Genomic DNA, 12,954 nt, shown 5'->3' on the forward strand with positions numbered 1-12,954 from the left:
GGAACCGTTCTACAATCTGAACAGAGGACCGACCTCAAACACTTCAACTCTTTGGTTTTAGGGACATTTATGCCATTGATAGAGAAGGATAAAGGGACCCCATCATGGAATGAGAAGGTAAAGGAAGCAGTGACAATTAAGAAGAAAGGATGGCAATTGTGGAATAGGGATAAAATGGAAGAAAGTAGAAGAAAGCATCACAAAATGAAAAGTAGGTGCAAGAAAGTAGTCAGTGAAGAAAAGGAGGAAAGCTGGGAAAAATATACACACGAGTTGGAAGCGAATGTGTATAGTGGTAAAATGATGCTATATGGACTTGTGAGGAGGAAGAGAAAAGAAAGAGTCTGCACAATGCAATGAAAATAGGATTGCCATAAAGTTCAGGATGAAATTCAGGACACTCAACATCGACAAGTTCCAACCATAGGCACCGACTCCACAGGGGCACTTGTCCCCATGATATGGTGGTATGGGACGCAATCGTGTTTTTGCTTCCGTAAAAATATTTGATATATTCATCCTTCCTCCCATGCTCAAGACCAAAAGCTCCAAGAAGTGTATTTGGGTAATTCCATGTGAACTGTCCCATCCATTATCAAAAGACATACTTGTTATGTGATAGACATGATATTGGCATAAGCCCAATAGTCTATATCATGTGTATGAGTACGGGCAGTGAAAGCATCAATGGCAACATTGTTATACGATGTTAATGGTAAAAATCAAATAGAGAAATAATAAGAAATCATACTTTAAGTAAAATACCTACTTTACAGACCACTCAAAAATTATATAATATTCCATGTTATCGAAACAGACTTTCAACGTATTAGGTCGTGTTACGTACATGTAGTACGTGTTGAGGAGATGTTAAGCACAGAACAAAAATGGCCAGCCGCACACCAGTGGGTTCCGAACCATAGCTCAATTGGTAGAGCAACCGACGTGAAATCGGGAGGTTGTGGGTTCGGATCCCACTGGTGTCCGGCTGGCCATTTTTGTTCTGTACTTAACATCTCCTCAACACGTACTACATGTACGTAACACGACCTAATACGTTGAAAGTCTGTTTCGATTACAATGCGGTCGTGAAAATTCAATATTCCATGTTATTTGCTTAGATTTTTAAGGAACAGATGGGACACTCCCTTTCAAAAGCATTTGAGCAAAATTTGAAATAATTTGCTCTAATTTTTAAAATTCAGGACATTTAGGGATTTTTAAAAATTCAGTCAGGACGTCGGGACACATACTCAAATTCAGGACAATCCTGCTTTTTCAGGACGTATGGTAACCCTAGGTGAAAAGGATAGGAGGAGAGATAATAGCATAACCAGGAGGAGGTTAGGAAAAGATGGAAGTATTACTTTGATGTACACCTCAATGTGAGAAGGGGTGTAGATGAAATGGTAAAGGTACAGTGTGAGGAGATAGAATCCAAGAGTGAAATCACAATGGAAGAAGTGGAAACTGCTATAAAACGAATGAAGGTGAGAAAAGCAGCAGTGCCTAAATGGACTATTTAGATGTATTTGGAGAGAAAAATTGGTACCAAATGACTGGAGTAATACAGTAATACCCATATTTAAGAGGTGGTGATGCTAATTATTGTTTTAAGCGGAAGTACAACTAGGCAACCATCCCTTATATAACACTAATCAGAGAGAAAAAAGGAAGGGATCCAACACTTCGAAAAATGAAGGTATCAGCCAAAGAAAGACAAGGGCTACGAAGGGCGTGAAAATGAAAGACTCCCCACGCCTTAGAAACCTAATACCATCAGGGCCAGAAAATAACAAGAGTTGACCAAAGGAGGTCAGATAGAATATTATAATTAAGAACAGGGACAAGAAGATGTGTGAAAATTAGAGCCCGGAAATTCAGGCATTTATTTTGGCTAAAATTGGCAGGCAAATATGCACTTAACGTTTAGGAAATAGGCAGTAAAATCATTAAAATAGGCATTTATAATGACAAATAGAAAAGAAAACCTACAATCTGTTCTCCAGTCAGTGACTGGGTCAGGGATGAAATGAATGAAGCCCCCATCTAGCGGTGAGGATAAGAAATTGTGCCGGCTGCCGAGGCCTGTCATACTCCTCTGGGGCAATGATTAATGAATGACAGATGAAATGAAATGATAGTGGAGAGTGTTGCTGGAATGAAACTTGACAGGGAAAACCGGAGTACCCGGAGAAAAACCTGTCCCGCCTCCGCTTTGTCCAGCACAAATCTCACATGGAGCGACCGGGATTTGAACCACAAAACCCAGCGGTGAGAGGCCGATGGGCTGCCGCCTGAGCCACGGAGGCTTCTATAATGACAAATATGGGCCCTAAAATAAGAAAGATGGTTTAATGTAAGTCACTTAATGGACATCTGCATCCCATTTTACTACTTAATCTTACGTCCTCCTGTGGGTGGGGGTGATAGACTTAACATCAATGGTATCGAGAGTGTGGGTTAGCGACCACGGTTCCCCTAGCTGAGTCTGGCGTTGCTTCCAGTTATCTGTGTCAGGTTCCTCTCTCTTATCTTTCATACCCAAAATCACTTGATTAACTCTTATTCTTTTCCGTTCCTCATGGTGTTAGGTTTTCGTACCTTAGGGAGTTTATTATTTTCATGCCGTTCGTGGCCCTTTCCTTTCTTTTTCTGATAACTTTCTTTTTTGAAATGTCAGACCTCTTCCATTTTCCTTCTGATTAGTGTTAGTGGTTACCAAGTTGTTCTTTCCCTTAAAACAATAATAATCACCACCACCGCTTAATCTTACGTAGCAGGAATGGAACCTGCAACCCTCTTGACCATTTTGCTTGTGGAGTGAGTTTTCAGCAGGGATTTTTGTGATTTTAAAATATAGTTTATGTAAATGTATTCTTTTATCTATTAAGTTAAAATGAAATTGTCTTCTTTCTTATTAACACAGTACATTGGAATCGTATTTTTTTCCTTTTCATTGTTTAATTTTAATAGGCTATATAAATAACAGCAGAACTCAAAAGAGGCAAAAAATGGGCACTAAACTAAAGCTAAAATAGGCAAAAGAAAAAGGTAAAATAAATCTGGTCCTACCGTTCCCAAACGTATGGAAATGTGTTTGTGTCTATTTGTCTATTTGACACTTCAGTATAAACACCCAAATAAAAAAGGTATTTTGCCTAACTTCTGGGCTCTAGTGATAATTATCGAAAAAACACACTCATATCTTGGGTGGCAAAAAATATTTGAAAGGGGACTAGAAAAGAGAACAAGAACGAGAAGAAAGGTGGATTGGACAATTACAAGAAAAACAATATGGCTTTCAAAATGGAAGATAAATTCTAGATCCCATCTTTAGTATGAGGCAGTGGAGAAGTATTGAGAATAAGGAAGAGCTATGTTGATGACATTTCTTATTTATAAAAGTCTTACGATAGTGTATCCACACCAAAGGTATGGAAAGTAATGGAACAGAAAGGGTTTGAAAATCAAATATGGAATATGTCCAAGCAATGTACAGAAATTGTTGCAGCAGTGTCCACAGATGTAGGGAGAGCAGAGCGGTTTTTGAACGAAACTGGATTACGACAAGGAAGTGTGCTGTCACCACTGTTATTCATAATGGTTATGGACGAAATTAGGAAGGAGACAAAGGTAAAATATGGGGACAGGGGGTTGAAGGTAATGCTGTTTGCAGATGATACTGTTGTGTGAGGAGCAGACAGAGAGAAAGAGCAAGGGCAACTCGACATGTTGATTGAGATCATTGAAAATTATGGAATGACAGTCAGTATGCTGTTAACTGGAAAAGAAAGGGAAGGGAAAGGAATTAAACCAAGAAATTGTAGAGAGATTCAAGTACAAACGGATGCAGGGCTGGACGTGGAGATCGGTAAAAGAGTTAACAGGGAAATTCATTCTACTAGACTGTGAGAAACCTGGCGCAGAGGAAGGAAGTACCACCATCATCATCCTTTATCCAGCTCCTGCCGGGTTGGGGTATTTATGGCACTTCTCCATCTTCCTCTTTCCTTCCACCATTCCTCTTCCACGATCTTGTCCCAGTCTAAATTTAGTCTTCTTATGCCTCTCCTCGCTGATTCAATCCACCTTGTTCTAGGTCTTCCCCTTACTCTCTTGCCATCGCACTTTGCCTCGAGTATTTGTCTTGGAATTCTATTCTCCTCCATCCTCTTTACGTGTACAAACCGCCTTAGTTTATTCTTTTCAACTCTCTCATTTAGCTTTCCTATCCCAACTTCCTTCCTAACATCTTCATTTCTCACTCTGTCTTTCCTTGTCTCTCCTATTGTACTTTTTAGGAATTTCATCTCGCTTGAATTCTACTCTCTTGCCTGCTAGTCAGAGTCCAAGACTCAAAGTCATTAAGGATACATAGTACATTTTGTACATTATCTCTTTACTTTTCCTGCGTACTTCTTTGCTCCAAACAAGTTTTCTTACACTTTGGTAGAATGCATTGCCCTGCTGTACCCTGCTGTACCCTCCTGCTAATCTTCATATCCACCCTAGCATTTTGCGTTAATTCACTTCCTACGTATTTACTGTAAAGCTGTCCACAATTTCCAGACTCTGACTTCCAATTTTCATAGTGCCCTTTCCTTGCCTTTTCCCTCTCGACATCACCATAGTTTTGCTTTTCTCTGTACTGATTTTCATGCCGTACTTCTCAATTTTTTTGTTCAGTACATCTGGTTGTTGTTGCACTTCATTGCTGTTCTTTCCCCATATCGTAACATCATCTGCAAATAGCAGTATCTTCAACTCTTTATCTCCATAAGCTTCCTTTGTTTCCTTTACAATGTCTTCCATAAAATGAAATGAAATGGCGTATGGTTTTTAGTGCCAGGAGTGTCCGAGGACAAGTTCGGCTCGCCAGATGCAGGTCTTTCGATTTGACTCCCATAGGCGACCTGCGCATCGTGATGAAATGATGAAGACGACATATACACCCAGCCTCCGTGCCAGCAAAATTAACCAATCGGGAATCGAACCTGGGACCCCTGTGACCAAAGGCCAGCATGCTTTTGTCCATGACCATAATAAACAAAAGAGGTGACAGCACACTCCCCTGTCTTAGTCCAGTCTTATTCCTAAACCATTCTGTCTTTCCAACTAGGGTGAGTACTCTGCTAACACAATTGTTGTACATTGCTGCACCATTTCTCTTCCGAGTCTCTTTTTAACCATGGTTTCCCAAACCTTCTCTCTAGGGACACTATCATATGCCTTTTCCATATCTATGAAAGTCATGACCAGATCCTTTCCATATTCCCAGTTCTTTTCCATCAGCTGTCTCATGCTAAAGATTGGGTCCACTGTAGATCTTCCACTCCTGAAGCCATACTGTTCCTCTTGTAACTCCCCTTCAATCTTTCTCCTCGTTCTTCTTTGTAATATCCTTTCCAGTATTTTAACTACCAATGAAGTGTGAAGAGGTGATGTATAAGATGTTGAACAATACTGACATATGCAGCGGAGACTTGGACACTGACAAAAATATAGGAGAACAAAATCCACGCCATTGTAATTCAAATTTTTCTAAAAAAATATATGATAGAAAAGACAAAAAAAAAAGGACAGAGTAAGAAACATAGGTATAAGGAAGGGAATCAAAGTGGAAAAGCCTTTCGACAGAATGGAGAGGAAAACATTTATGGTTTGGACATGTTAAGAGGATGGAAGAGGGAAGGAGGCCAGAACACGTTTTTTTTTCTTTTTTTAATGCTATTTATTCGGGGCGTCAACCTAGAAAGATCTTTTGCCCCTACTTTGCACCATATGTTATGAACCTGCGTGTATATGGAAATTGTGGAAGTGTTGAATGTGAGGAAAGGAACATTAAGGACGACACAAACACCCAGTTCCCAGGCCAGGGATATTAATAATTTACAATTAAAAACCTCTGGCCCCGCCGGGAATTGAACCCGGGGCCACCAGGTGACAGGCAGACGTGTTGCCCCCTACACCGCGGGGCCGGACAAAACAGGTGATAGAAACCCAGATACGAGGGCGGGCAAGAGAGAGATCCAGACTGAGGTGGTTAAAAACAATCAAGAATAGTATAATTAGGAGAAACTTGGATTGCAACGCAATTAAGGAGGAACAATGGTGGTTGGACAGATGGAAACATGCCATAAACATCCCAACCTGGCACAAGGGAAATGAATAATGATGCCATCGATGTTAACTGACCAATTGTTTTGCCCTCCAGATTCTTTACTCTGCAAACCATAAATTTCATGACAGTTTCGTATTGACTTACAATTCTCAAATATTAATCCTTAAAATAATTTGTATTTATGGGTCCACCATTTCAATACAACTTAGACTAAACACTAAAATTAAGTTTAAAAAAAATGATATGACTAAATTCAAAACCTAATTCTAATGTTTAGTCTAAGTTGTATTGAAAAGCCCAGCAGAGATATTGGAGTTTTCAAGGGCAGAGGGAAGTTCATTCGGCACTCCATGTCGTACTAGGTCGACATGTAAAAGATCTCTGGTGACACAGAATTAATTAAAACCATCACATACAGTAGTTCATTACAGAGCATACAACAAGTCCTGGGTGCCAGGTCGCAAGTGCGCCTAAAATTCTTTCTTTGGTGGCTTATTTTTTGATCCGAGTATTATCTTCCGCTTTATATATTGTTTTCCCGGTTTGCTGTCACTGAACTATTGCAAAGCGCATGTAATAATAGAGAGCCCTCGTGGCTCAGACAACAGCGCGCCGGCCTCTTACCAGTAGGTTCTGTGGTTCAAATCCCAGCCAATCCATGTGAGATTTGTGCTAGACAAAGTGGAGGCGGGACAGGTTTTTCTCTGGGTACTCTGGTTTTCCCTGTCATATTCCATGCCAGCAACACTCTCCAATATCATTTCATTTCATTTGTCAGTCATTAATCATTACCCCAGAGGTGTGCGACAAGCTTCGGCAGCCGGCACAATTTCTATCCTCGCCGCTAGATGGGTGCTTCATTCATTCCATTCCTGACACAGTCGAATGACTGGAAACAGGCTGTGGATTTTCATTTTCATGTACTAATATACAACCCCTTGACACTCCATACAACTTATCGAACTCGGTTGAACAAGAGAATAGGGTAAGGTAACGGCGGGGATCTTAGTAAGTATGGGCGATTTCTGTTTTGATATTAATAGAAGAAAATTTAATGTTATAAACGTTTGGTCGAGAAAACCTCTTGTAAAGATAGTATTACCGACACAGAAATAACTTGAATATACTTCTCATGTGAATGACACAAATAATATCCTGTGATTCTCCTTTGTTATCAAAATAGAATCTTTTCTCTTAATTGTAGTTTTTAAGAAAAATTACAAATTGTAAATGTGAGGATGATGATGTAGGTACATGTCAAGAAATGAAGGAGAGGGATGACAGTAGTTAAAATATTATTATTATAAAGCCTTATAAACAATCCTAATTTATATACTTTTATGAATGTCCTTTTGTTTTTTTAATGTGGTAACAAGTTGCATATTTGTAGTTCTATAAGAACCCAATTATTGCTTTATAAAGGTTTTATTATAAGAATATTTTAACTACTGTCATCCCTCTTGCTCATTTTTTGACACATGTACCTACAACATCATCCTCACATTTATAATTTGTTATTTTAGCAGGGTCCCGATTTATTATCTTTCAGGTTTGAGATTAAGGCCTTAAAAGGGTAAAATATGTCCCTATAATATTAATTCTTAATTAAAATTACTCTTTATGTACCGTATTGAATAGGTGGAATTCAATAAAAATGTACAGTTCATTACGGACCAAAGTATGAGAATTATAACATGTAAAATAAAGTGAAATGAAGTCAGGTAAAAACAGAAGTAATGCTTATGTATATCACGTGAAAGTGGATGGAAACTGAGTGCTTGTTTGTAAATTGTTTCTTTGACAAGTTCTCCAGATTAGCGAAGGTTGAATGAAAACTATTTTAAAAGCAGTAAATTCAGGAGGGATTCATGTTGAAGACAAAAGAGGACATCAAAATCGGCCCCACAAAATTAACACTGATATTCAGACTACGGTGAAAACACACTGTAATTTGTTTCCTTCTAAAAGTTTGCATTATGGGCCGAAGAGACACTTGACAGTCTGCTTCAAGTCGCACTGACACAGATAGGTCTTATGGCGACGGTGGTATAGGAAAGACCTAGGAGTGGGAAGGAACCAGCCGTGGCTTAATTAAGGTGCAGCCCGAGCATTTGGGAAAATATGTGAAAATGGGAAACCATGGAAAACCATCTTCAGGACTGCTGACATTGGGGTTCGAACCCACTACCTTTCAGATGCAAGCTTACAGCTGCGCGCCCCTAACCGCACGGCCATCTCGCCCGGTATGGACAGAATAAATCTGAGTGAAAGTACTTTGTCAACCCTGTCCGTAATGTTGTTAAGTTATATAGATGCTTTCAGCAACATTATTTTGAAGAGCGAGGGAAAGTCTCAAGAAGAAGTATGAGACCTACCATAGTTTCTTCAGAGAAAATTGCCCTTATGCTTTCCGTAAGCCCAGAAGTGACACGTGTGACTTCTGTCGCAGAGCAAAACCTATCTTCAGTGTCAATGCAAATGATGATGATGATGATGATGATGCTTCGTGTTTTAAGGGGCCTAACATCGAAGGTCATCGGCCCTCAATGCAAATGGTCAACACACATTTCCCCATGAGCTTCACAAATGGAAAGTAATAATAATAATAATAATAATCATAATTCAGTATCTTGGTGAAATTATAACTTGGAACTCCAATGAAAAATCATCAATAGAAACAGAACATTTAAGTTAAAAAAAAGCACAACGAATTACATGGCCAACGTACAAGAAAAAATCTCTTTCAATAAATGCTAAACTTCAACATTACTGTTCTGTCATTAAACCTGAAGCGACTTATGATTGTGAAACACTATTTAAATTGAACACCAAAGCAACAACTGATACACTGCAAAAGGTTGACAGAAGGATACGTAGAACAATCATTAATAAAAAACATCAGGTGGATGGACAATAGAGATTATTGCCTAATGCAGTGGTTTATAGGGAAAGTGAGTCTATAATAGATACGATGAGAAAAAGAAGAATTCTGTCATCTTTCTAGATTAAATGATAATAGGATAATAAAACAACTATTTAATTACTTTTGGAAAAAATGGTTCAGAATGATTTAGAAGAGCTGAATATTACAATGAAGCAAATTGAAAATAGAGAAGAAAAAAGGATTCTCAAGAACAAACAAATAAGATTGTCATTAAAAATTGTACAACACAAACAATATGTCAGCCAGAATGCAAGCTAAATCTTCAGTTTCTTTGTTAACGTAAATGTATTTGGGTTTGATTTAAGTGCTTCAATGTGGGCGTAAACTATGTAAATAAATAAATAAATAATTCAGTAATATTCCTTTCAGTCAATTTCACTTACAGAATGTGTTATTTTGCATTATTATAATGATATTCTTCATCTGATGGTAGCTGTATGGAATAATGACTTAAGAAAGACATTTGATTTACACACTATAACTCACACAATATGGATTTTTGTGCATTTCCTTTTGTCACATGTCCAGCATAAATGTCATCCACATTATTGTTTTTAGAAAATGGTATTCCTGCATGATAAGAAAGTTGAACCGGGCGAGTTGGCCGTGCGCGTAGAGGCGCGCGGCTGTGAGCTTGCATCCGGGAGATAGTAGGTTCAAATCCCACTATCGGCAGCCCTGAAGATGGTTTTCCGTGGTTTCCCATTTTCACACCAGGCAAATGCTGGGGCTGTACCTTAATTAAGGCCACAGCCGCTTCCTTCTCACTCCTAGGCCTTTCCTATCCCATCGTCGCCATAAGACCTATCTGTGTCGGTGCGACGTAAAGCCCCTAGCAAAAAAAAAAAAAAAGAAAGTTGAAAGATATGTAAAGAAAAACGTTCAACCTCCATATCTCAGAACCATGTTTTTGCAGTTAAGTTGTTATTCCACCCATCTCCTCAATTGTGACGATTGTTGTAAACATTTAACTTAAAGGAAGCCTTATCATTCCAGACAATTTAGAACATTCGTGAACATGCAGGAGACACTAGACTTTTTTACTTTTTGGTTTGTTTAATTTTCTGCATTTAATGGTGTTTACTTTAAATGAAACCATTAACGTTGTATCTACATTAACAAACATTGAATTTATTGTCATTCCAAGAGTGAATACATTTTTTTTGGATGCCCCATTTTCATGTTCCTATTTTTCTGTATTTGACTTAATTTGTCAGTGTTTCATTGCTTTCCATTTCCTATTACGACACGTTGAGATCCTTTTCTCCTTTTGTGCCTAGCCTGTGTTACTAGCCTGTTACCATCTGTATTCATCGTTATCTTCTTGTCTCTTTCATTTTCCTGTCTTTATCAGACTTCCTTTTTATCATACTCTCACCACATGAAGATTAAAGAAGCTGGGAAGCAGAAACTAATACATGGGGGATTGATCAGAAATTAAAATAGAAGAACAGGGATAGATGCAGGGGGAGCTAATCTGTCTGAAGACGGTAGTGTATGAGGGTGTGGAAATTGTCCTTTTAGTTTTGTTCTTATGTGTCCTCTTCTACTCTTCCTACACTGGCCTGTCATGTTGATCCTATTGTACTAATATTCCAGCATTTTGCAAAAAATGAGAATGACATAATTGAGAATTGCTGTATTTTTTCTTCCTATATAGATCATAAAAAGTAATGGAGACAGCCCTTCTAAACTTCCATTACATAGGTAAGTCGAATTGCTGTATTTTTTCTTCCTATATAGATCATAAAAAGTAATGGAGACAGCCCTTCTAAACTTCCATTACATAGGTAAGTCATCTTCTTTTCTTAATCTTTATTTATTTGTTGTGTCAGAAGCACTAAAATCAGCTATGAAGGTTGATCAAATATAAACCGGATTTTTGTTCCTGAACATCAACAGTTGGTAGGACTGGCCCCGTGCTTCTGCTATGCTTAAGCAGGACCTCAGGAGTGGGGAGAGCATGCTGTTAGATATTTCCCGCCACGGTGTCGGAGCAACAGGTGCATCCCTACACTGCGCAATGCATAATTATAAAATTTCTTGCTCGTGATGGAGTTACAGTGGCGGGAATTTGGCAGTGATTGATTGCACAGTTTGGCGATCAAACTTCATAAAGGACGTTCAAGGAAGGATGAGACCGGCGAGTTATGGTAGCAGTCATTGCCGCAGAGGTCGGAGTGAGCGTCAGAAGTGTTCACGCCATCATTAAGGACAGATTGAAATTTTGCTAAAAGTGTGCCCAATGAGTGCCTCACAGTATTCAACCAGCACAAGAAACATTTTGAATGGATCTTTCTCTTGAACATCTGCTGCACTGCATCTAGAAAGGGAATGAATTTCTGTCGCAAGTGGTTGCTGGAGACGAGACATTGAGTTACCACTTCGAAACTGAGTCAAAATGACAAAGTTTCCAGTGGAAGCATGCAGGGTTGCCGCCACCAAAAAAATCCAATGCGAGCTAAAGATGGCTCTGAGAGGCAAACGGTTTACTTCGGACACCGACATCAAGCAGTACGTTCGGGACTGGTTCACAGCGCAGCTGCAGGAAGTTTAGGAGATGGCCGTTCATCACCTTGTGTCACAGTAGGACAACTGCCTCAACATTGCTGGGCTATACTTTTTAAATAACGCTATAGGTTTTCATTTTATAGCTTCTGGCTAGTTTCTTTTTGAATGGCCCTTATACTTCTTCACAGTTCATGATCTGGTTAAAGACATTCAGTACGTATTCTATATTTGGTATTCCATAAGAAAGAAGTGAGATCCTAGATGATGTTTTCAGGCAGACATTGCAGAATGGGATGCTAGAGAAAATGGGTGGACTCAGGATATCTTATTTATAAACTGAATGGAACAGACACTAAAGTAGAAAGAATGATGCCAGCAGATGGGAAAAATGGCAGGAGGGCATTCACAGTGAGGAAATCTAAACTAAGTTGGCAATGAAATTATTGATCGATGAAGTTATGCATATGAACCGGCTTTGGGTGCGGGTTGATGCGAGGTGAATAGAGGTAGATAAGTTATCCATGAAAGTAACGGTCTCAGCCATTGAGAATACATAAATACAGGAAGGCCAAGATGATGTTGGTTAGACATAATATTTATTGATGTAGAGGGTAGAAATGTGGAACAAAACAAGGTCACCAACGAGTCTAAAGGTGCTTAGTTAACACAACTCTGGCTCCACAGCTGCTCATGTATAGGTCCTAACTTTCTCGGTCATTTACAGCTTATAATGGAACAGTTTCCAAATTATCGTTGATTTCTCATAATGTAGACATTTTAGGCCTCCTTCTAGTATGAAAGTGTGTTAGTGATATGTTTTTCTATCCTTGAACGTTTCATCAATGTTTGTAAACAAACATTGCAGCTCATCCAAATAACGTGTTGAGCTGCAAAGGGATTGATGATGAATTATGGACTGATAACTTGTCATGTATTGTAAACTTGTAAAATATTGTGAAAATGTATGAAGTTCATCCTGTTTGCAGTTGTGTGTATATATACACATATATATATTAATTATAAGACTAGAATACAATTATAACATTTTGACTCTTTTTTCTCAGGAAAGTGGACTACAATAATTAAAATTATTAGGGGTCCACCTATTCAATACAATAACATTTATTAGTGTGAATTTATCACATAAGGTACTACTTTCGGCACTTATGTCGTGCCAACCAAAGGGTTAAATCAGGCAAACACAAACAATCTTAAAACAATTTAAAACACATAACACCTGCAGAGATGAGGATATTGCACTATAATATAAAATCCTTTGAAAAATGATGACTCCGTTTTATACACATAGTGTATAGTCCAACTGTTGTATGCTTTAGTCTTTAATCTTGTCGAATATGCAGTCCCAGAATTTGCC

At 38.6% G+C, this 12,954-nt stretch overlaps 2 protein-coding genes across 4 annotated transcripts in view; one reads left to right on the plus strand and one right to left on the minus strand.

Moving 5' to 3' along the window:
* LOC136886864 (zinc finger protein OZF) overlaps positions 1-12,954 on the minus strand; it is a 229,277-nt gene that overhangs the window by 37,205 nt on the left and 179,118 nt on the right. The window lies entirely within an intron of this gene.
* LOC136885897 (zinc finger protein 701) overlaps positions 1-12,954 on the plus strand; it is a 36,129-nt gene that overhangs the window by 17,206 nt on the left and 5,969 nt on the right. For both annotated transcript variants that reach the window (XM_067158586.2, XM_067158587.2), the window contains exon 4: positions 10,812-10,858. In XM_067158586.2, the coding sequence (XP_067014687.2) occupies positions 10,812-10,858 (47 nt within the window). The remainder of the gene's footprint in view (positions 1-10,811; positions 10,859-12,954) is intronic.

The sequence above is a fragment of the Anabrus simplex genome, chromosome X, assembly GCF_040414725.1.
Source record: "Anabrus simplex isolate iqAnaSimp1 chromosome X, ASM4041472v1, whole genome shotgun sequence".
NCBI classification, from domain to species: domain Eukaryota; kingdom Metazoa; phylum Arthropoda; class Insecta; order Orthoptera; family Tettigoniidae; genus Anabrus; species Anabrus simplex.